The sequence below is a fragment of the Arvicola amphibius genome, chromosome 15 (assembly GCF_903992535.2).
Source record: "Arvicola amphibius chromosome 15, mArvAmp1.2, whole genome shotgun sequence".
NCBI classification, from domain to species: Eukaryota; Metazoa; Chordata; class Mammalia; order Rodentia; family Cricetidae; genus Arvicola; species Arvicola amphibius.
In genome coordinates this window covers 11,626,711-11,651,109 of record NC_052061.1, presented here as the reverse complement: position 1 = coordinate 11,651,109, position 24,399 = coordinate 11,626,711, and the positions used below count along the sequence as shown (strand labels likewise).

At 49.4% G+C, this 24,399-nt stretch overlaps 1 protein-coding gene across 1 annotated transcript in view; it reads right to left on the bottom strand.

The window, feature by feature from the left end:
• The window catches only part of Znf423 (zinc finger protein 423), a 245,245-nt gene that overhangs the window by 185,191 nt on the left and 35,655 nt on the right, over positions 1 to 24,399 (bottom strand). The window contains exon 2 of the mRNA XM_038312928.1: positions 14,933 to 15,133. Coding sequence (XP_038168856.1) covers positions 14,933 to 15,029 — 97 coding nt within the window. The 5' untranslated portion in view covers positions 15,030 to 15,133. The remainder of the gene's footprint in view (positions 1 to 14,932; positions 15,134 to 24,399) is intronic.

Sequence of the window (24,399 nt, the reverse complement as noted above, 5' to 3'; positions counted from 1 at the left end):
CTAGCCCAATAACGGTCTTTCCCTACCAACCATGGAAAACATGCTCCTAGGGAGGCATGCGTACAAACATTTGCTGCAGCAAACACTTGGAAACAGTCTAAATGCCCAGCACCGGGGGACCCGCGCAAGCCATGGCACATAGTACAGCACACTAGGCAGTGCCATGATACAGCTAATAAAGGCCGGGAGCACCCTACAGCAGCGTGGGAAACTCTCCAAGGCACAGTGCTGAGTGAAAGAAGCAGTCTGCAAAACCATGGGTCCATTATGGTATCATTTATGTTTTAATCGAAAATCAATATCATACCATTTCTGTGGGTGAATGTACACTACCTTTTGTGGAAAGCGAGACACGGCTGACGGTTAAAACACACTATTGTTTTACGTACTGTTGGAGAGAAAAAGGAAACCTCTGTAAATTAAGCCATAAGCCTCTACTTGGAAGGTGTAACTTTGGCTTGGGAGATGTTCAAGCATATCCACGAACCTGTTCAGTTGTATGTAAATTTACAGGTCATGAGATAGGCAGGCCAAAAAACAGTGGCAGCAATTAGCCTGAGGGCTTGGGAAGAGGACCAGGCCTTATCTGGAATCTCTGCGATGATGATAGGGGACGTGAGTGCATCGCTGGATTGTTTAATAACGTTTAAATGTTTAAGTACGGGGAAACTGAACAGCTCACTTAGAGGGGATGAGACAGCAATGACGCAGCACCAATGCGTGACTCAGAGGCACCCAGGGCACTCTGCTCCGGCTAACTCAGAGGGCTGCAGAGCTGGGTGTGGGGGAAGCTCTCAGTGTCCAGAGGGAAGGTGTCACTGGAAAAAAGAAACAAAAGGGGAACTTGATCTGGAGAAGCAAGCGGTCACAAAGCGCTCACAGTCACCACCAGGGCTCTTGGGTGCCGTAGGCTGTCTCCTAAATGTTACTTCTCCACCCTTGCTGCGCTCTGAAGAAGCGGAATGGAGAATGGCAAGGACTGCTTGAATAGGCCACTCACAGGGGACCTCCTCAGACTCAGCCTCTGACTCCACCTCAACATCAACTGTGTGTCGGGGACAGCTGAACCCTGGCCTACAGCAGCTGTGTCACCTTGCCCTGCACACAAACAAAAATAGCTTTAGTCCTCAGAGCACAGGTTCTCTTGCCTTATCCTCTGGGGTCCCAGGAGCAGCTTGGTCAGCGAGTAGAAACGATGGGCGGTATAAATACATAACGAACAGGGGGGCTCTGTCGAGGCATCCTCGACCTTCCAGCTTCTCCTTGACTCTTCTGCTGCCCTTGTCCCCATGCAGCCACAGTCAGAATCGCAATGGTCCAGGGTGGGGAAGGCCAGTGTGCCTTCCAACGCCAGTTCCTCCAGTAGCTAAGCAGGCAATGGCCTTAATTGGAAAGATAACCTATTCACAACTCCATTTATGCGAACAAAGTGTTGGCAGCTCCGGCTTCACTGTGAACAACTGCATCTGTCAGGACCCACACCTTGCATCTGAGCACTGTGCAGTGTTAGTCTAGGAACCTGTGGCCAGTTCAGTACAGAACTAAATCACAGACGCACTAAATCACAGACGCTCAGCCTGTCCCAAAGAAAGCACCACGGAAGGCTAAAGCCCACGACAACCAGGCACAGCTCCCATTCCCAGCACAAGAAACTTCTAGAACCCGGGGTTGATAACCAGCATGTGATGCTGGAGTACATGCTCCTTGGCAAGATCCAGGACAGCCCAGGGGACCATATATAAAACACAAGATGTTCACCTTGAACCCCTTGAGAAGCACACACTACCTTCACCCACCCCATCTGCAGGTGGCAAGGCAGATAAAACTGGTTCTCCATGAATCCTCCCTACCGCACAGATCTCCTGCTAACAGCCCTTCCTGTGGCTTCTTCCTTCAGGTAGCAGTTGGTACTGGGCCCACTGGCACCTGCAGATGTGAAACCCCCTTCTCAGTTCTGTGAGCAGGCCCCTTATTAAAAGCTTCTCATGTCTCGGTTTGAGTGGACCATCTGCTTTCTGTGAGGACGCTGGCCAAGGGGGTGTCCTTTAAACCTGTCCTAAGTCAATCTGCCTGCAGTTGTTTATTTCACTACTGCTGGAGAGCTGGGGTCTCAGCCAGGCAAGGGTTTGCCATGAAAACAGGAGAACCGTAGTTTGGACCCCCAGCACCCATGTAAAAATTGGGCCTGGTGTTCATCTGTACATGTTTGGTACATAGAAACTGGCAAATCCTGAAAGTTTGCTGGCAGGCCAATCAGATTATCGAAAACCATGAGTTCCAGGATCGGTGAGCAACTGTCTCCGAAACCAAGGCAGAGAGCAATATTGGAAGCCACCAGCATCAACCTCTGGCCTCCACATGCACTCCTGAGTACATGGTCACACACACGAACTCTCACACGACCCCCCAAAAGGAAAGGAAAGCTAAGCTATCTGAGGAGGCAGAATGGAGAATGGGATCAGTCAGGGTGGCCAGCACCCAACCCTCCATGGTCTTCCGAATAACTCATCCAAACCACACCCCAACATTCTGCTGCCAAAATTGTATGGGTTGGTGAACCTGGTCTTCACCTTCTACTCTGCAGGGCTCTCATGGGAAATCCAACTAACCCTGTCGTTTATAGACAGAGGGAAAGTAAACCCACAGGATGCAATCATGGTGTTTGTTCTGCCTGCTGTCTACCTCCAAGCTAGCATCTCGCTTTCCATTCCAGGCCCTGCACCTAGGAATATGGAAGCTTTCCACGTTCCAGAGAGCAGTTATCACTCTCGAGCAGGCCACCAGGCATTTGCCCCATTCACAGGCACCACAGGCTGTCATCCAGCTTTTACCTGCATATTCCCCTCATCGGCCTCTCGTGCTGGGGTACCTTGCATTTCCTTGGTTCCTGACACTCCACACAGAATACAATGAATACAGGCCTTAGAAAGTGCAGAGTGTGCCAGTACCAGATAAACAGCGCGTGTTCTCTGCCTTCCCATCACCTCTGCTCCCCTTACCAGGCAAGACTATGGAGAAAGGGTCTGAGGCAGGAGGAGACAATACGTGGAGTTATGGGTGGATGGTGGAGCCTGAGGAACAAAAAGCCTCTCCAGGCCAGAGGAGACCCCTAGCCACAAGACTACCAGAATGTCTGGCCCTCCAGCTACCCAGTGATGAATGGACCACTTCAATACCATTCAAGCACCCAGCATCTCACATGAAACCCAGCAAATGTTTCCCAGGTACCTACTACGCATCAGGCCCCCTGTGAGGTCAGAGACGTACATAGATGAGAAGGACAGAGAGGGACACTACCCTCCAGATGGCCACCTTCTAAAGGCAGAGACAAGAATCCAAAGGAACAATTTAAAAATAATAATAATTTCCAATAACTGCTAGGAGGGATGTTAAATGAGAAGGTCTGGCGAGAAGGAAGGGAAACGGGGAAGAGCTAACTTCAAAGAGTTAAAATGGAGCGAAGAGAACACATGAAGCCCTGTAGAGCCTCTAGGTAGCACGGAGAAATAGTATACCTATGCAAGGCTTACTGAAGCTCACATGGAGAAGCAGCGGGGACGGGGAGGGGGACCAGGTCAGCAGGGTAGAGGCAGTGCAGGGGAGAAAGCCAGTTCTGAGCAGCTCTGAGAACTCCTGGGAACCATGGCTGAGAAGTGGCTAGGAGGCTATGGGGGGGACAACAAGATCTCACCTGCACCCAGCTTCCCCACCGATCACCACCCAGACCCTGCCACCCTTGGAGGACCTCAACAAGTCCTAGCAGATCTGATTTTCTTACCCAACACTTGCTAGTGCCAAAAGGCTCAGGAAGTCACTTGGAGAGGACCCAGACTTCCCACCTACAGGGTGATGGGGTCGAAGGGACAAACTTCCGCGTGCGCGTCTCAAGATAGCCTTCTGCCTCCCCCAAGCCCAATACTTCTCCAGCCTCACCTTCCCCATGTGCCCCAGAGCCATGATGTCATTCTCAAAGGCAGAAGATTCTAGGCAGTCAGCTCCACACTGAGACTGTTTAGCACAAAGGGACACATTTTATAATCTCCGTATGTTCCCCTGAGCCGGAGCCTGGAGCACGGACACACTGCCAAAAGCTTCAATTTTTATTCAGGCCAGAGCCAGGGCTATGCTTCAAATGGCCTTGTTCTTTTCTGTCCTGAGCCCTGCCTCCTCAGCCTGGCCCTTCTCTCCATAGGAGCTACACGGAGACTTGTCTATGTTCAGAGGCCGCAGAGCCCAGGAAAGGTGGAATCACACTGTGCACGAACCCCTGCTGGCTACTTGCCTTGAACTGCACGCCCCAGCAGGAGGGAAATAAATTTGGTTGGTTTCTCATTTTGTTGGGATGTTCTTTATTTTGTTGTGTTAGGGTGTCATTTTAAGGATGCCAATCTGAGTTCAGAAGAATGGGGGTGGGTTCATATCAACCAGTGCCCATTCCTGGGCTTCTACTCCCCTCCCCATCCTCTCTCTACCTATGCATCATCTGATGCCCAGTCATCACCAACCAGGAAGTAGTTCAGAACGGCCCTGATGCTGTCCCTTGGAACACTGATGTCAGGGGTTCTAGCCCTGCACCCCCTGCCTCTGGTCTATGCCTTTGACATAGTTCCCACCTTACCCAGAAGCCCCAGTGAAGCTGTGAGCCACTTCATTTCTTCACCACCACCACAACAGGCTTCTGGTGCGGGTACAGTGCTGGGAACCAAACCCAGATCTCGGCAGGAACGCACTCCACCACTGAGCTATACCCCACCCAGCCCCAGTCACTCGCTAACTCATCCCTGAGTTCACACCACCCATTCTGGAATCTTCATTACTGCTCTAGGTTCTTTTCCTCTTTGAGCCGCTGCCACCTGCCAACATCCATCCCTGTTTCCTATACAAGCAGCACCCTCTGGGACAACTTGATGTGGCCTGGACCAATAGTTCCATCACCACAGGCAGGAGATGCAGGAAAACTGAGTCTAGCAGCCTTAGTCACAGTCCCTGGATTTTGGCCGATTGCCCTACTTGATAGAAGCAAAATTGGGCTTGGTTTTCTGACACTGGTCACCAAGTAATCTCTACTTCTCAGTCTGCAGCCACGACTCAGGCCTTTCTCCTCTGTCTTCCAGCAGCACGGGAGCAAAGGGGACACTGTGTCTTTTGTGGATCCGTGGATGCTACCTGGGTCTGCTAACCTTTCTGCTTTGCTCCACACTGCTCATGCTGGCCTTGAACAGGGGCAAAGGACTGACCAACCTGAAGGTCAGTCTCAGAACACCTAGACGGTAAGGGGCTAGGAGATATGAAATGAGACTTCTACAAAGGGAGAACCCCACAGGCTTGGGTTTCCCACTGTTCCCAGCACACAGCGGGGATTTGAAAGGGATCCTTCTGGGAATGAACATGCAACAGATACCATACATCTGAGGACTACATTTCGCCTTCAATCTACATGTTTGCTGGTTTCTTGAGGTGTCCAAGACACCCCTACACACACACACACACACACACACACACACACACACACACACACACACAAAAAGCAAATGTCAAATCAAAAAGGCAAAAGATTTGAACACATCAGGTGCCATGAACCTGATGCCAGGCTTATTCAACCATCCATGGTATCGGGCAAAGGCTCATAGTCTCCTGCCACCTGGAAGCTGCCAAAAAAAATTATCAGATAGTCAGACTCTAGCCAAGCCACCACCTCCTCTGGATCATCACCTGGAGTCAGTCTTGCCTCACTACTAGTTTGGTAAAGCAGGGTTCTGGTTGGCTTTTAAACACTTCTGCAGCCCCAAATGGGCTGGCGTCAAGACTAAAAGGAATTCTTCCCTCCAAACTGTCCAACTGGCTGTGGAGATGATGCAAAGAGTAAGTGAAATTGATAGGTTCAGGACTGCGATCTCACTCTTACATTTGGGTGCATGGCATTCTCACCTCTGGAAGAGATGCCCATGTTGTCTGGTCTCCAGCTCCTCAACTCCTATCCTAAGGTGCACACGGAACTGCTGACTTCCTACACTAAGCCATGATAATGCACATGACTGTCTCCAGTAGGGCCCATTTTGTCCTGCAACATTGCAGATCAGAGGTGAGTAATTCCTGGTCCAAGCTGTTCCCCTGGGGTTCATTCAACCTTACGAGGTCTCTTCTGGCCATTGAAAAGAAGCCACATGTTCTACTGACACTGCTCAGTTGGGAGAATAACCACCTGGGGGAACCAAGGACACCTCTACTGATGTTTATATGGAAGAAGACTTGGGGTGGTGACCATGGAGGAAAGGTGGGACGCTAGCCTTACTTCTTAGTTCCCTGAGCTAGAGAGTCTGGGATCTGCTTGCCATTTGGGTTAAGTCTCCAAAGTACACTAACTAGGGACCTACTATGTACCAGGCAACCAAACATGCTATTGCAATAACTTCGCCTTCCAGCTAGGTTGTGCACTTCTTTCAGATAGGAACAGAAGAGGATGTAAACATACCCATCTGTATGCACCATATGTGTACATACTTGCCTTATGACAATTTCCAAACTGCAACCAACAAGAGAAGGTTAGACTCACACCTCATCAACATGTACAACTGGCCTGGTGCCAGGTTGGGTTTGGCCCTCATGGTCTAGCATGGTGTACATCCTGGGTCCAACAACCAGAAGCCAACCAAACTTTTAGGGCATGGTTAAAGAAAGCCAGACTCTCTGCCCACCCCATACCCCAGGGCCATCTTGGCCTCTAGTCATTTAGGCTGAAAACACCATTTTCAGAAGGCCTACACCATTGCATCTGACTCCATCATGACCCATCCTGGGCCACCAAAGCCAAGTTCAGTGATACAAAAGCACAATAAGGTGGCCACAATGGCCAGGTTCCAGGAATGAAGTAAAAACCTCTCTACTTGGGAGAGTGTCAAGGTCCACTAGACCATGGATGCAGGTTTTTCCCACGGCCCAATGGAACCCTGCCTTCTGCAGTGCTGGCTTTGCTAGCCAGCTGTGAAGATACACACTACCAACAGGCAGAGAGCAGCGCCAGCTCTGTGCAGTTGGGTCAAGAGCAGGCTACCCTGTGGGTCTCCTATCACAATGCATTGGTGCCTCAGAAGGCCCCCACTCACTGTACATGCTAAGTAACATTTGTGAGATGAAGAGGGATAATTTTATTTATTTCAAAACTTCCCTTCCAGGACACCATAACTGAAAATCTACCATCTACCATGCCCAGACACAGTGCATACAGCATCTATGGTGGTTACCCAGAATGCAAGCACCATGTATGTCCTTGTTTATCTTGCCATAAGTACCCATACCTTTCAATGAGCTATAGTCTCCCTCCCTACAGCAAGATCGGCAAGCATTTGTGGAGTACCTACTGCGGGCTCTAACCACAGGCAAGGTGACCGTAAGAACAGAAAAGAGAACAAGATCCAATCCTAGACACCAAGAACCACCAGGAGCAAGATGGGGTGGCAGGTTTTCCGATCTTTGCCAATCTGGTGGGTTAAAAATGATATTTCCCTGTGGCTTAAATATATGGTTTTCTTATTATAATCAGAGCTCTGAATCTTTTTAAATGTTTAAGATCCCACTAGTATTTCTTTTTCTGGTTCCATTTCTATCCTTTGCACATGGGAGATATTCAAAATATCTAACCACCAGTGTGGCACCAACCAATCAGAGCGGGCACTGGCCTTGGGCACGGCTGTCCTCTCCAGTGGCTTGGCTGTGTCTCAGCGCAGGCTCCGCCTGTGTTTCTGATTTATTGAGTATTTGCTTAATATTTATAGAAGCCCCTTATTCATTAAAGAAAGTATGCTTTGCCTGTGATGTGTGTCTAGTTTGACCTATTACAGGGGATGCAATGCAGTATTTTGGTTTTGTGCAGTTTGATTTTTCTATCTCTTGTTTCATGGCTTCTAGATATAATAGTCAGAGATGGCTTACTCACCCTGATCATAGTAATTTCTTACATCTTCCTATATTTTCTTTAAATATTTTTAAGTTTTCTTTTTCTGTTTAAAATCTGATCCCTGTGGGAGTGGCCTGAAGAGTGAGAGAGGTTCGGTTTCCTTTCTTTCTCTTCTTCTTTCAGGACAGCCATCCTGCTAATTCCAATCCCAATTCTCGAACACCCATGTGTCCTTGTACCTTCAGTTTCTAGCTGTGTTTGGAACAGGCTTGTCTCCAGCATCCTGCTCTGCCCCTGGACACTTCGAATCCCCTGGCTCTAGCTAAGCTGACCTGGGTACCAACCCTGCCCACCGTCCTTTTCTCAACATTCTTTCCTGTGTCTTCAACCCAATCTCAGGAACCTTAATTTGCCCATTGCTGAACAAAACCTACTTTTACCGCTAACACAAGGTTAATACAGGAGAGCCTGAACCTTTCCAACCGAGGGCCTGCCTCTTATTTCCTTTCCCTTCTGTGCCCCTCTGCAGTCCGTCTTGTCTGTTTGCCCCATCATACATATGTATGACATTTCACTGGGTTTGCATCTCTGGCTCCTTCACATTTGGTAGCTAATGCCACTTCTTGCTCTGTTTTTTAACCAGATACTATCTGCACACAGCAAAGCCCCCAATGTGGGAGACTGTGCTCAAGCCCCCCAAGCCTTCCGCACTACTGGGTGTCAGTTTCCCACAGTTGGAAGAAAGTCATACCCTGCACCTGTGTATCTGGCAGCGCATGGCTCAGCAGCTGACTCCAGCCCTTCTCTTCATTGTCCGAACGGAGCCAGTATGTGGGATGCCCCAAGCCAATAAGGTAGGGAGGGACCCCAGTGCTGTTAGAGCAAGAAAGAGGCCTAAGCCGGCACACAAAGGCAAGTCCTGGCCAGCGGCACAGAGAAACAAGGCCAACAGAGGTGCCAGCTTCTGCATGGCCCCAGACCTGTAATTGGGACCCACAGGTCACTCTGGCCACAGCTGAACAAACCAGGGTCTAATTAACTTTCCCCTTGGCTTCTGCTACCGCCACATCTCACCTTCACGAGAAGAAGGGGGCTGGCCTTTCAGGGAGGCTGGGGACAGTCCTGTGTCCTCGAGAAGCAGCAGCAACAGTAACTGAAGGGAACGCAGCTTTTGCTGTTATTTAAACAGATTCTCGACTTGCGTTTTTGTGACTGGGCCTTTAGAAGAGCCGCATGTGGACTTTGGCTCAGAACGCCACACTGTCTCCAGCCTGTGTTCTTGCGATAGACAATACGGAACTCACCTGTCACTCTCTCTTCCGGGATTCATTATTCTGGGTGAGCACCTTCAACTCTGAGCCTCAGTTACCCAATGTATAAATTGAGAGTGAATGGAACCGGGGAGGGGAGGACTACTGCCTCTTGCTAGGATTGCTGTAAAGGCTAAGCGGAGAGCATTCATTCATTCAACAAGCATGGATTAAGTGCCTCTGTCTGCCAGGTGCTGGGCTAAAATAAAATGGAACACAAGCCAACGTGGCTCTGTGCTCGTGAAACTTAATGAGGGACATGGACAATAAACGGTGAAAAATCATAGCAGGCGCCCTGCAGAAACTGACAGGGGCACAGACCAAGGGCACAGCACGACAGAGAGGACGAACAGGGAAGGCAGTGGGGCCATGTTCTAGGCTACCTCACAGTGCCCTGCATGCTGGAAGAGCTAAACATGAACAGGAAGCCCAGCCCATGGCACACGGAAAGAAGTATTGGCTTATTTTTTCACTCTGTGCACCAGGGACATCATGGGCCTCCGTACTGCCCTCTATGGTCATCATGCAGCCTGAGCAAAGTCAGAGATGAGAGCACAGCATCCGGAGTGAAAACATCGGACTCAGCCCTGCACCAGCCTGCTGGCTCTGTCTGCTGCATGGAGCATGCCCTACAGCCTCGTATTAGACACCATGGTCTTTCGGCAGAGACTGCACCTGCCTGCCCTTCCCTGTAAGGAAAAGCTAGACATACCAGCTGTCCCGTTAGCAAAGAGGCCACTGCCTCTAAAAGCCATCAGTAGCTCAGCTTGGGAGCCGGGATTGTTTCCGAGCAGGATTGACAGCCAGCTCTAGGCACTATCAGAAGAATCACTGCAAAAGTCAGTTTTAAAATGTTACAATGGCATAGACAGAGCACCCAGCCTCCTCAGGAGGGCAGCCTCATTCGATTAGGCCAAAGCAACGGTCAGCTGAAATCACAGACTAAGACTCACCAGCCAGCCCTGGTGCCGGCAAATGATAAAAGATTCCATTTGAATCTAGACTGAAGGGCCACGGTGATGGGCTTCAATGGCACATCAACATTGGGAGCTGCCCACGGCCAGATGGAACCTGCTTCTACGGAGCCCCAGGCAGTGCCCAGAGACACTTTCTGAAGTCACTGGAGCCCCCCAGCTACAATCATTCCTAGCACTTTCATGGGCAGAACGTCACACACTGGGTAAATTCCAGCCACTCCCCGTTCTCATGTTATTTAAGAGCCTGAATTAGAGGGGATTTTCTGAAAGCTGCAATTCAAACGTTCACCAAATACACAGCGTCTCCTAACAGGGTGCCCACAAGTCACGTCTGTATTAGGCACAGCAAGCCAGCTACTGGAAGTCAACACTGTATAGACTCGTCTTACTTATAGGACATACACATTTCCCAGCCACCTGAACTTCTCCTTGAACTCCACTGTTTGAAACCAAGAGCCCCACTCCCCCACCACCCCAAGAAAGAAAAGTGACTTGAGAATATACCGAGAAAAAGTTAAGGGCTCAACACAAGATACTTTTTTCCAAGCATGGAAGTGTCTGCTACCCTGCTGGGGCCAGGGGCTGGAGAGAGGCAAAGACAAAGAACGAGGGAACAGAGGAGGCTGGAGTTTTCCTTGTTTCTTTTCATAGCTAAAGTGCACACATAACTCTCTGTGTGTTGGGGGAGGGAAGAAAGAAACTTTCTTTCAAGTTCGTGCTTCAAAGACAGATGGACCAAACATACAGCCACTCCTACTAAGAAACAATGACACCTTCTGAGAAAGTGACCGAAAATGAGGGTTCCTCAGGAGAGGCCTAGGTGCCAGGTGGGGTCATCTTTAAGGATCCCATTACCACCTCTGCACAGAAAGCTACCCTTCTGGAACAGACCCCTCAACCTGAGATGGTACCCAATCCTTGCAACTCTTCCCTTACATGCTGATGAAGCCAGGCACCCCCCCCCCTCCATTACTACCCCAAATGCTTCAGATAGAAAAGTCCAGAGGTCCTCTTATGGATCAGAGATGTCTCCTAAAGGCTCATGTGTTGGGATCTGGGTTGCTAGCTAAGGGGGGTTTGGAGAAGTAATTATGAGGACTCTGACCTAATCAATGAATTAATCATATCATAGAATTATTGAAGGATAGAGCCTAATTTGGGGAAGTGAATTACTGGGGGGAATGCCCTGGAAGGATATACCACGCCCAGCTGTTCACTGTTTCACTTCCCTTCTCCCCTCCCTCCTTCCTCCCTCTCCCTCCCCACCCCCCACTTCTCTCTGGCTACCATGGAATGAACAGATTTCCCCTGCCACATTCTTTCCCAGACGGTCCATCTCATCCTGGTCCAGAAACAGCAGAGCCAGGTGACCATGGACTGAAATCTCTGGAACTGGGAACCAAAAGAAATCCTTCCTTATTTAAGCTGTGTTTCCCTGGTATTCGGTCACGGCAAAGAAAAACTGACTAACATGGGTTCCGTGACCAAAACGTTTTAAATAAGTTACACTCAAGAACACCCTGCCCCAGGCTGCGGAGATAGCTCGGTAGCTAAAGTGCTTGCCATGAAAACCCAAGGAACTCAGTTCAATCCCCAGCACTCGCGTGAAAAGCTGCAAGTGGTGGCACACACTTGCAATCCCAGAGCCGAGGAGGCAGAGACACACGAATCTGTGGCATTCGGTGGCCAGCCAGCCATCCTAGCCTAAGTAGCAAGGCTCAGGCGCCAACGAAACACCCTGTCATTCAAATAAAAAATAAAAATAGAAATAAAGGAGGCAGTTGGGAAATGACAACCCAGGTTGAGCACTGGCTTTCACACGCACATGTACACACATGCACACCTGTAAACATATCATTTTAAAACGCCACTTCCCATGAAGGCACACATCATGGTCCTCCACTCGCTATGTAGCTTCACAGAGGGGCTCCCCTTCCCCCATATCCTGGCAGTGCTGGCTTCTACAGCAGACAAGACTTCCATTCTCAGAGAAATGGACATCAGAAAAGACAGGTGGTGTTGCCCTAGACCCCCAAATTCTCAACAGCAGGGAGGGCTTTGTGTCCTGACAGCCTCTGATTGGTCCCACCCTCCATGAAGGGGAGGGGCTAGAGGGCATACCAATGTCCAATGGTCAATAATCTAAGCCGCCTGATGATGCAATGCATTTCCACGAAAGCCCAGGAGACCAGGGCTCGGAAGTTTAGGTGATGAGGAGGGTGGCATACAGAGGGAGGAAGTTCCATGCCCCTTCCCTACACTTCACCCCCTCATTGCTATGCCCATATCCTCCATAACAGCTTGTAGGGTAAACTGGCATTTACTAGAGAAGTCTTTCCTTGAATTCTTTGGGTCACTTTATCCAAGTGTTCAAATTCAACATATGGTGTAGACCCTAACATACAGCTGAATTAGATCAGAGGACACACGCTAGAGTCCCCTGCTCAGCAGACTGGCTGCTGGTAGGTGTGTGTGTGTGTGTGTGTGTGTGTGTGTGTGTGTGTGTGTGTGTGTGTAATCCCTATACTGGAGTCACATATGTGGTGTGTGCTGAGTGCCAAGCAGGAGAATCAGGTAGACATTGAGTTTTTCACTTTTCTGATAAGACTAAGCATAAGATTGCCTTAGGGACAGGAATTTCAGCCGAGCCCAAAGCTGCCAGACTCCCCTAGCAAGGGTCTCTCTGGAGTGCCTTTCTCCCAGAGTGGACAGACCTCCGCCAGCTTCTGTCCAGCATCCAGCAGGGAGCAGGACTAGTGGCTCTATCACCGATCAACGGTGAACCCGGCCTAGGAAACTGAGCTACTCTGTTTTCTGATTTCTTTAGTTGCTTGGCTGGTTGACTGGCTGGTTGAATTATTGAGATAGGGTTTCTCTGTGTAGCCCTGGCTGTCCCGGAACTAGCTCTGGGAACCAGGCTGGCCTCGAACTCACAGAGATCCACCTACCTTTGCCTCCTGAGTGCTGGGATTAAAGGCATGCGCCACGATACCCAGCTATTGCTACTGCATTTTTACATCACTTCTTATACAAAAGCAGAAACCAAGTCCCTCATAACATTTGGAAGCTGAAGCCCAATGTATAGACCAGAATTAATAAGGCGAATGAATAGCTTGAACTGGCCAGGGTACCTCAGAAGGAAAGGCTAGGGTGTTCCACACACAACAGCAATGGGAGTGTGTGGTCCACCCCAGGTAGAGAAGAGTTTGCGATAAGGCCCCACGATTCCCAGTGATCCATTTCAGTGATCCTAAGCGTCCTGAGGAGAATTCTGCATGTCTCATCCATGTTAGGAAGCTCCCAGACCAGGTGATAATGAATTTCTCCGGGATGCTATTAAGCAAGGTCACTTCTCATACTCTAAGTCCCTTCCAAGGCTCCAGGTTTTGGGGGTGTTCCTAGATATCACATCCCAATGGAGGTCGTTAGTGGGGTCCTGTTAGGAAACAGGCAAGGCTGTAGTTATAGTAGGTACCACCGACATCAATACCAATGCCGGGCATCCCGCAAACGGGCTGCTGCGGAGTTCAACCCGCTGGAGGCCATGGAGAAAAGAGCCTGCCAGTAGGAGAGGTCTGCCTGGCTGAAGCAGTTAGCTGCCCGCTCTTATTTCGGACACAGACCTCAGCCCCGGCCCCTGCCTCTCCCTGCCCCTGCTCCAGAGTGATTTCTTCTCCACACAGAAAGACTAGCATTGTTAAAAGGATGGAAGACAGGCATGAGACTCAAGTGGATGCTGAGAACTGAAGGAAGGTGAGGAAATGAAATGGATAAGAGTCCTGTTCCAGGACCTGCTGAGATGGGAGAATACTTCTCAGGAGAGACCCGGCCGTACCTAAGGGCTTTCAGGAACAGGGTAAGCAAGAGTTTTAAATTTCAAGCTGCTTCCTACCAATAAATTCGATCCCAAACGGGTGACAGTCCGACCCCTTTAGAGAAATCGACCTGAGGTTTAGAGGCCCTTTCCTCAAAACTAGCATCCGGAAGGTTTTACTGATAACCATCATGAAATACAGGGCTGTGAAAAGAACACAGCTACTATGGCCCTCCCTGTACAAAGCTCGGAGCCCAGACATACATGTTACACGTGTTCCTGTAGTGTGGCTGGCACACCCCAGTATATACACGTGTCTCCAGCTTCCTACACACCAGACAGAGAAAGCGTGCACTCTGCTGAAGTCTTAAGTGGCTCCTCCTCATGACTCCATGTCCCAACACACCCTCCAAAGTGCCAGATGCCTGCAGAACAGGGCTGCCGTCATCTCTAATATTCCTCTTACCCAGAAGGAGAGCACAAAGCCCAGGGGTCGACCTGGGTCTCCACTGCACAGGCTGGCCTTGGTCTTTGGAATTCCCCCGTCCCATCACAAGCCCTTCCCCACAGCTCACTGCTTTGCGTGGCTTTCCACACTTAAGCTGCTTAACTTTGCACTAACAACCTCTTAATTGCTAGATTTCCAAAAGGCTTCCCATAAATCTGGGGTACGGATTCACCCACTTACAGCCCATAGACTGTGTGGCGAGACAGAAACAGGGCACCTCTACCTAATTTCTGCCTGCCAGGAGGCTGTGGCTTTTATTTTTAATTTTATTTAAAGGAGGATACAGGGTACCCAAGACACCACAATAAAATGACATTAACTGTAAAATTACATTATTAATTCTTTAATCTCACTTGAGGCTTCAAGCTGTTGCTATGTCCAATTATCCGTGTAACCACCTGTCAGAATCCCGGCGCTATTTAGCATTACCTCCAGGACAGCGGTGGGCCCGGTGGTCCGTCAGGTCTGCCAGAGAGTCGAAGTCCTGCTGACAGTGATCGCAGGTGTAAATTGACTCATCTTCCATGTCTTCATCGTCCTCATTTCTCTCCTCTTGACTTGTCACGCTGTTCCTGTCTTCCAGCGCACGGCTGGCTTTCGGATCACACTCTGGCCCTCCTTCTAGGCCTCCTGCCAACAGGAAGAATACAGTCCACGTCAGCTGACAGGGTCTCAGAAAAGGGGCTTAAAAGAATCACCCACTATTTATTATGATACATTTAATTACTCTACCTCCTGGGGTCCATTATTCTTGACACCTCTCAGTATATTAATATATTGGGGGGGGGGGCCTGCAGCATGTGGTGCAGTAATTCTCAACTAGATTCTTTAATTCATGGCGCAAATCTTCTAGGAGGACTTCCTGTCATCTTCCCTCTATGCATGGATGCTGGGTGTTGTGACCCCTCAGGGAAGTGAGAACGTCTAGCATTTGCTTGCTAACAATCCACTTCTATGGTGTACCTCTCTGAGGCCCCCACAGCTGCGCCGAACACACCCTGACTTGTTTTCCCTAAAGCCCTGCAGTTTGGAATGGGGAGATAGATCTCAGTCACGTTGACCCTCCACACACCACACCTCCCAGGTCCCTGTAAATACCCTGTCTCTAGAAGAACGAAGGCACATGAAGTTGAAGGATCCAGGATGGTTAAATCTGGAACTTGAATGGAGCCAGTTATGGAGGCCTGACTGAATCTCAGCACTGGAGGGATCGAGGTATGAGAATTCTAAGGTCAGAACCAACCTGAGCTATAGAGTGAATATCAGGAGGGTCTGGTTTCACTGTGTGAAACCTTAACAAAACAAAGCAATGGCAAGAAGAAGCCTGAACCGATCCGGCCATTCCCAGTGACCAGGGAGTAAATACAAGGCTTGAATAACGGTAGCGGTTTCTATAAGATTAACAACTTCTCTGGACTTAGCCCTGTGCGATGAGCCTGTGGAGGGGAAAGACTCCAGACCACATTGAAGCTCTGCGTTTACACGCTCTGCAAAGCTACAACTCTAAGTACGCAGCCCCGTTTCACAGTCTCCCATCCAGAGCTGAAAAGGAGCCCAAGAGGCCACGCTGTGCAGCATCCCACAGAGAAGGACAGCTCTGTGCGTCCCATTTCAAAGTAGGGCCTTCGGATGCCCAGCAGAGGGGCGACATCCCAGCACCCTCCATTCCCTGGCTTCTCTCTATCTTATACCACCACATCTGTGGGAGCAGAAAAAAAAAAAGCCTCAATCTTAGCAATTAACAGAACTTGTGAAGCAATGTGCGGAAAGAAAATAAGAAGGAAAATATACTTACTACACATAATGTCAGTAACACTCATAAACATCAGCGGTTTGCCCATTAAAACACAGGGACCCTTGACTGGAGAACTAAAGTGTGTGTTATCCCTTTCCACACACAATTGTACGGCAACACAGATCTACTGGTCAAAACCTGGCAGCACTGATCTAAATCAACTAAAAAGGCCTCTATCATGCATAAATGTATTTATGCAAATGTGTATGCATGCAAAAGTGCATGCATATGTGTTATGTGCATATCCGCATGCACATAACTGTCACCAAAAAAGGCTTAGCAGACAACCTTTAAATTCCCCAGGGCCAGTCGCCAAAGCATAAGAGAGAGACCTCAAGCTAAGAACGCATTCAATTTGAGGAGCAAAGCACAGACCCATAAATATTTCAATTTAGAAACAGATGATGTTATAAGGGCTCTATTTCTCCTGTCTGCAAAGAACACACTCTTCCAAACCCCCAGCATCAAGAACCTGGGAACACAAATCAGCTCATCGGAGAGCCAGCTGCTGCCTTCCATGGCAGGGAACAGCGTAGGACACGCGGCAGAGGCAGTAAAAAATCAATGCTTCCATTTGTGGCCCATCAAAACATCTCTCTTCTTACCAATTAAGGGATGTACAATTTTTAGGTTCTTTTATTACCAGAACAAGCCAACTCCCGGCAATACAGAAATCCCATTAAAAGCTAAGCAGCATATTTATCTCAGGGAATCTGATCCACGGCAACAACAGCAACGTGAAGAAACAGAAAGTGAAGAAATAAAAAATATCATTCAGAGCCTTCGAACGTATAATCATCACACGTCGTAGTTACACAGGCAAGAACTGCTCTCTGAAATTCTAGTTTACTGTCTCTTCCCTTAATTTAGAAACAAAAACAAAGGAAACCTTCTGCAGAGGATTTAAAAGAGTCATAATTCCAATTTTATCTGCTCAACCAACTCTCTAAATAGTAAGTTACACTCCGTACCAAGCCTTTGCTACTTTACTTAACACACAGTTTAATAGACATATTTAAATTACCCCATTGGTTTCGTTTTTTTTTTTTTCCTGCCATATTTACTTGGCAGTTCCAGTCGTAATAGCTCAGCAAATCCACAACTGGAACCACAAACACCGCACTGCATTTGATCTCTTTAAATCTGGTACATCCTGTTGACTCGGGAGTAGATAAATCAGAATGTCAACTCCCGGTTTTATAAGGCAAAAGCCCATAAAGTCGTCCAAGAGTATAAATCTGTTTTAAGAAACTGTCACCTCCCCTATGTCTGGCTACTAATGGGAAGACAGGGTGGCTGTGCCGAAAGGGACAAGGGAGGGGAGAGAGGGAAGGAGCAGATAAGAGCCCAGACCTCACCATCCGGCCTCCCAGGGGTGGAAAGCTCCGCCAGCCTGACCTTCAGGGAAGGCTCTGATAGCCAGCCCAAGATCTAAGGAAGAGACGATCCCTGAAGATTCAGCACCCAGGGGCTCTGCTGACTCGAAGCAATCAGAACCTTGGAAATAAGCACTCCGACCCTGGGCAGGACAGGCTCTGTAGAGTCCTCTTTCCTGAAAGAAAGGACTCTTGCAGGACAATGGTGGCCCACACCTTTAATCCCAGCACTTGGGAGTCAGAGGCAGGCAGATAAACTCAAAGCCAGCCTGGTTTATAGAGTAAGTTCCAGGATAGCGAGGGCTACACAGAGAAACTGTCTCAAAAAGCAACAACAAAAGAAGAGAAAAGGAAAGAAGGAAGGACAGACAGACGGACTCCACTTTCCTACTCAGCCATTCTAGAATCTTCACTGGCAGGAAAAAGGATGAAAAGTCTTTTGTCAGGGAAGGAAAAAGAGGCTCCAGGGTCACCCCAAGCTACACAAGAAGTGGAGCCTACACTGTCCATCTATTCCCAGAGGCCCAAGGCTCAGGAGGACAGAGGGCTCTTGGGCCAACATCCTCTCTGGAACACTCTCTGGCTGCTCCTTTATCCTGGACCCACCCAGAACCAGCCTCAGAATAAGCCACTAGGATCCGAGGCCTGACCTTCCCTTTTCCTCTGACCCACTTCAACTAGTCAGGGGTAGCCTTGCCCCATTCCTTTCCTGGCCAGCCTCAGAGGTCCTCCTGATCCCTACTCTGAACCTGCATATGGTTAGAACAAGCATAGGAGGCAGAGGCCTAGGCATGTCCCAGTCCCTACCAAGTGCCATCACATGTTTCTGGCACAGAGGCCTCCTGGCTTCAACCACAGCCAACTTACTGGTCCCTCCAGCCACCTGGAGATCAGACACAGCATTCACCAACCTGGGAAAGGCAACCTGCTGGTTTCTTAAACCTGTCAGGGCCTCTGGGTCTGTGAGGTGGTTAGTCAGTTCTTTTCCCTCCCAACCCACTCTGGTTCTCCCAGATGCCATCCACCATAGCTGAAGCCTTAAAAAGGGAAACCCAAGGACTTTGCATGGGGCTACTCCCTTGTGGCCACATGCATGGGACAGGAAACCAAATGAGCCAGAAAACCCTGCCTCCCTGATCCAAACTATACAGACTCTACTTCCCAGACCTCACACTCCACCCCGGAAAGCTCACAATTGGGCATTTTCTAAGTTTTTGCCCAGGCAGCCATCATTTTGTTGGCATGAACTGGACTTTTGTTGGCTGCCCGGCCCCTTCCAAACACAGCCATGTGGGGAGTGCTATGGGCAGTTGCCTCAGGTCCCCATTCTAAGTAATGAAAACAGGGTTCTATGCCTTAGTCAAGACCATAAGATAAGTAGCAGGGCCACCATACAGCTCACCCACAACACAGACTTGATAAGAAATGATAGCCAAGTGCTGGGGACTTGTCCACACCATCGAAGTCATAAGGAGGGTCTGTGTTGGTTCCTGCTTCTTCTCTGTGCTGGTACCTGTCTGCATAGCCACACGGTTCCAAGAACTGCCAAACTGCTTCTGCCCAGGACTTAGTACTTCCTGTTCCCTAGCAGGCAGGAGAACACCCTTACCTCTCACCCACCTAACACAAAGTCCACACACACCTGGGCCCCTGCCTCCCGACCCCGTGTTGTGAGAACATTCGGTACGAAAGATACTTATGAGGATGGGTTTGCTTTTCCTCTCACTCACTGTGGCGGTCTGCGTTTCCTAGACACACTAAAATAGTTCTCAATCCATCTGCCCCTCCGCAACAAGTCCTTGACCCCTCAACCATCAAGAAGAGGGACTTATGTGTCCCCCCCATAACCCCCCACAGGCTGGCAGCCTTGGTGAGCCTCTAATCAATAGAACGCAATGGAAGTGGTGTGCAGGGATGCTTCTGACAGTAGGGAGGAAGAAGACTGCCGCTTCCCTGTAGGTCTCCTGGGATCCTCCCACTGGGAATGAAGCCGCCAGACTGCGAGAAGCCCAAGCCTAGCACAGCTTCAGCTTAACATCCAGTACCAGTATATGGGTATACAACCCATGGGTATACACCAGTTCAGACTTCCATTCCTGATAAACTTCTTATGGCTACAGCTCTGGCCGCCCCACAGCTGCCACTCAAGGAACACCAAGAGAACCTGCCACAAAACGCAGCCAGCCCGCAGAACAGAGAGAAGTAACAACAGACCGTCAGTCACTTGAAGGCACCAAATGCAGGGGGACTTGACACTTAACTGGCCGGAGCATGCCCATTAGACTGCCAACGCCACAGGATGTGGCTGGGGCTGCTTCTGCTCACTACCATTCCCCAGCCTCTAGTGCAGACAGCCACACTGGTGGGCCCTCAGTAAGCGCCGAGGATGCAGAAAAGTGAACTGGTTTCAAATAAGCAAGTCTCTGTGTCTGCAAGCACTATTTAGCAGATGGGACCATAGAAAGATATCAACTTTTAGGTCAAAAAGGTCAAATATTGCTGATCTCAAAGTATTCAGCCTGTACAGAGAGGCTACTGTGTCACACTGGCTTCCTGCAAACCTCCCCTTGGTGCCACTCTATGGTCTATGGAACTCGGAATCCAGATCCAAAAGGTATGGACTGGAGGTTTCCAGTAGCAGAGGCCACGACACGCGCTGCTTCTCATTAGGAAGGTACAATCTTCCTCAGGGTGAGAGTGTGAGGAGAGCCATGGACTCTGAAGAAAGCACCACACAGCCTAAGAAGAGGTGGAGAGAGGGCAAAGTCTGTCAAAGGAAGAAGAAGGTGAGCCAGCCTCCCCAGCAGAAGGAATCTTGGGGTCCTCTGCCTAAGGCTTCCATGTCATAGTAGCTCGATGCCTAGATACCATGGTTACCCGAATTTAAGACAGGGAAGCAAACTACATTAGGAACACCCACAAAAAGCAGCTCTGGATTCCAAATCCCCAAACATTAAAGGGGGGAACCTGAGGAAGAGCTGCGTGGAAAACAGCTGTGTTTGTCCAGTCCAGAGAAAGAAGGGGAAAGTGGGGCTCTGAGTCTGGGAAACTTCCTGGGCTTCTGACCTGGGGCTGCTGTGGGGCTCCCCAGCACCTAAGGGCACCTGAGACAGTCTCAACAGAAATCAGCAGTGAATGAGGTCCCTCTGTCCCCGGGTCAAAGGGCACTGTGCCCACAAGGGTGCCTCTTCTCTTCCCAGGAGGAACTGTAGGTCCAGGTGTCACGTACAGGTCCTGGGCACTCTGAGAGTCTCCAAGAACCACGGGGAAGGCCTTGACTTTGAGACTTTAGGGCTGAGCACCACATGGTGGTGGCAGAAGACCATGATATTCCAAGGGAAGAGCTAGAGAGGAACATGCCAGTGCCAACAATCACACGCCTCTATTCACTCCACCCTCATCCACAAATGTTTCCTGAGTGCCCAGTGTGTGCCAGGCATAACATATACATGTTTGCTAAACTTCAGTGCACTTCCTAGCCCTGTTTATCTTGGTGGTCTCAAAGCCCACAGAACGCCTGGCACAGAAAAGACACTTAATAAATGGGATGTGGGCAAATGAATGAGCAGGTGGGTAGCTGAGGGGGAAAGTGGGGCAGGAATGTGGGTTACACAGACAGTTCTAGAAGTCCCCTGCTTCACGTGACCTCAGAAGTGCCTCCTGCCTGAGCCTCTAGCTTCTGCTGCGCCCACAAGAGTCTGAGTGGGACTGGCAGCATCTGTTCCTGCTGCAGCAAGGAGAGAGCAACACTCACTGAACGGACAGCCATGGTAAGATGTGAGAGCAGCCAAGGCCCTCCTACCAATAAGTACATGAGCCTGGGAGGTTCTGAGTGGAAGGTGAGAGCAGGCAATGGGAGAAAGAAGGGTCATGGGGGAAGGGGACTGGGAAGGAGGAGAGGGCACGAGTCACCAGTCAGCCAAGCAGGCAAGTACTTGGAAGGCTTCGTTTGTCATCTCTTCTCACAAGGGGACCTGAATGGGACTCTGAGCTCCCCACCTCTGCAGGAAGTAGAACCACCCAGTGCTGAGTTCCAGGTACATCCAAGGGTTGAGAGTCATGGTCTAGAAACATCAAGACACCAGGTACATTCCACTGCTGATGAACTAAAGGCAGTCACTTAAGTAACAATCCACATAAGCAGCAGATGGCTGGATTTGTAGTTCGAGGACCATGGAAAGGGTAGAGAAGACAGACCAGAACCACAGACTGTGGAGCCAGCCTGACTCGGTTCAAATCTACACTCCACCAGTTAGCAAGTGGGAACTTTGGACCAGTCATTTCTTGTCTCTGAGGCTAACTCTTTTTTATTTTTTTAATTTTTCTTTTTGAAACAGGGTTTATCTGTGTGGGCCTGGCTGTCCTGGAACTCACTCTGTAGACCAGGCTAGACTCAAACTCACAGAGATCTGCCTGCCTCTCCCTCCCAAGTGCAGGAATTAAAGGTGTGTGCCACTACTGCCTGGTTCATTTAATTCTTTAATTGTTGTAATGAGGTAATAAATATGAAGTCCGGTATCTAGTCTAAGGTGTGAGAAAACAGTTTGTGGCTACTGGCTTATTGCTGCTGTTAGTCAGACCCAACCCACTCACCATCATGACCCAGGCAAGGGTTAAAGACATCATTCAGCAAATGAGGCCTTGTGTGCTCCTAAGGATGGAGAAGGTGTGAAGATCAAGGCACATACCCCTGTGAAAGGCACAAATATATCTATGCAGGAACACCACGCACCATCAATAAAACTCAGCCCAGAGAGCAGACTGAGCCCCCACCAACAAGCTTGCCATGTGACTTGAGTCTGCCAGGGGGCCAGCATTGGCACATTTACTGCACAGTTCGCTGGTCCCACCTTCCCTGTCCTTACACCTACTGTGGTCGAGGGGGAAACAGGCTGGAAGGTGTTTTCCACTTCCATGTTTACTGGAGGCAATGTTTCCCTACGTAGGAAATCCATACTCTATTCTGACAACCTGTAAGTTTCTTTAAGACACGCTCCCAAGGCAAGAAGCACTCTCAGAACTTGGGTGCTGGCTAGCTTAGCGCCATATGTGGGCCCTGTCTTCAGAGGAGGGGACATTTTTGACACAGCCTGAGCTAGTGGGCCTGCAAGGACAGGGACACAGGAACAAACCAAACAGGGCCAAAAGTCTCTGGCCCCAATTAGACAGAATGTTCGTGCATCCGCTGCCGGCCCCAAGTTCTGAGGGAGCCGTTATCATCTGTAGGTTTACAGAATTCGCAGTGTGAACCAGTGTTTAACACTCAGCCTAAGGTGCCCTTGGCAGCAGGGCTCTTGGCAAATATCTCAACACATAACTGACTGTCCGTGTTCTGCCTCTTAAAGAAGGAAGTAACTGTTATGCCCGGTCAGGGTCAGTGGGTTCACGGAAGGAAGTCAGGGGCAGGGGCAGACTGTACTTCATGAGCTTTGCTGGGTGTATTGTCCAGGAGGGACTGGTCCAACCCAGGACCCCAGCTGACCCTGAAAATAACCAGAACCTTCCAGGGAAGAAATATTCTGGACCCTACAACCAAGAATGACTCACAGTGTTACAGCCAAGGTCTTCTCCTTCCTCGGCATCTTTCGTCTCGTGTCCTAATTTTTTAAAAAAATATTTATTTATTTATTATGTACACAATATTCTGTCTGTGTATTTGCCTGCAGGCCAGTAGAGGGCACCAGACCCCATTACAGATGGTTGTGAGCCACCATGTGGTTGCTGGGAATTGAACTCAGGACCTTTGGATGAGCAGGCAATGCTCTTAACCTCTGAGCCATCTCTCCAGCCCCATCGTGTCCTAGTTTTTGCTCTTTATTGCTGCAATTTAAACATCATGACCAAAGGCGACTTGGGGAAGAGAGGGTTTATTTGGCTTTTAGTCCATCACAGAGGGAAGCCAGGACAGGAAGTCAAGGCAGGAACTGAAGCAGAGGACATGGAGGGGAACTGCTTACTGGCTTGCTCAGCCTGCTTTCTTATACAACCCAGAACCACCAGCCCAGGAATGCACTGCCCACACAGTGTGGTAGGCACTTCCACATCAGCCATTAATGAAGAAAATGCCACCCCCCAATACACACCTATAGGCCAGTCTGATGAAGGCCTCTTCTCGAAGTTTCTCTTCCCAGATGACCTCAACTGTATCAGGTTGACAAGAACACTAACCAGCACATCTTGTGACCCCTTAAGGGAGACGTCACTTCACACCGATTATACAAAAGCTGAGCAGGCTCAGACTGGGGTGAAAACCCAATGTCACTCAAACACCACGTGAAGCAAGTCTCCAACATCACACACTGTACGCATAGGGTGTTCCTGGACGGCCCCAAGGAAGGAGCCCTGCCTGGCTCCTAGAGACCACCATCACCTGTAGAAAGCGCCATCCAGCACAGCCTCATGCGCTATTTTTTCCTTACAGAAAGAAGGTCTTCATTTTCATGGAAAAATCTCTGGAATTTTTAAAACATTTAAGTTTGCGTGTGTCCATGTACTTATTATACAGGTCACAGCATAAGTGTGGAGGTCATAAGACTTAGAGGAATCTTCTCTCCTACCACATGAGAGCCGGGGATCAAACCCAGGCTGTCAGGCCTGGCTACAAGTACCCTTATGCACTAAACTATCTCACTGGTCCCTAATCTCTGGATTTTTATGTGTTGACGTTAAGTTGTAAGAAAGTGTGCCAGCTGGGCATGGTGGCGCATCCTTTAATCCCAGTACTC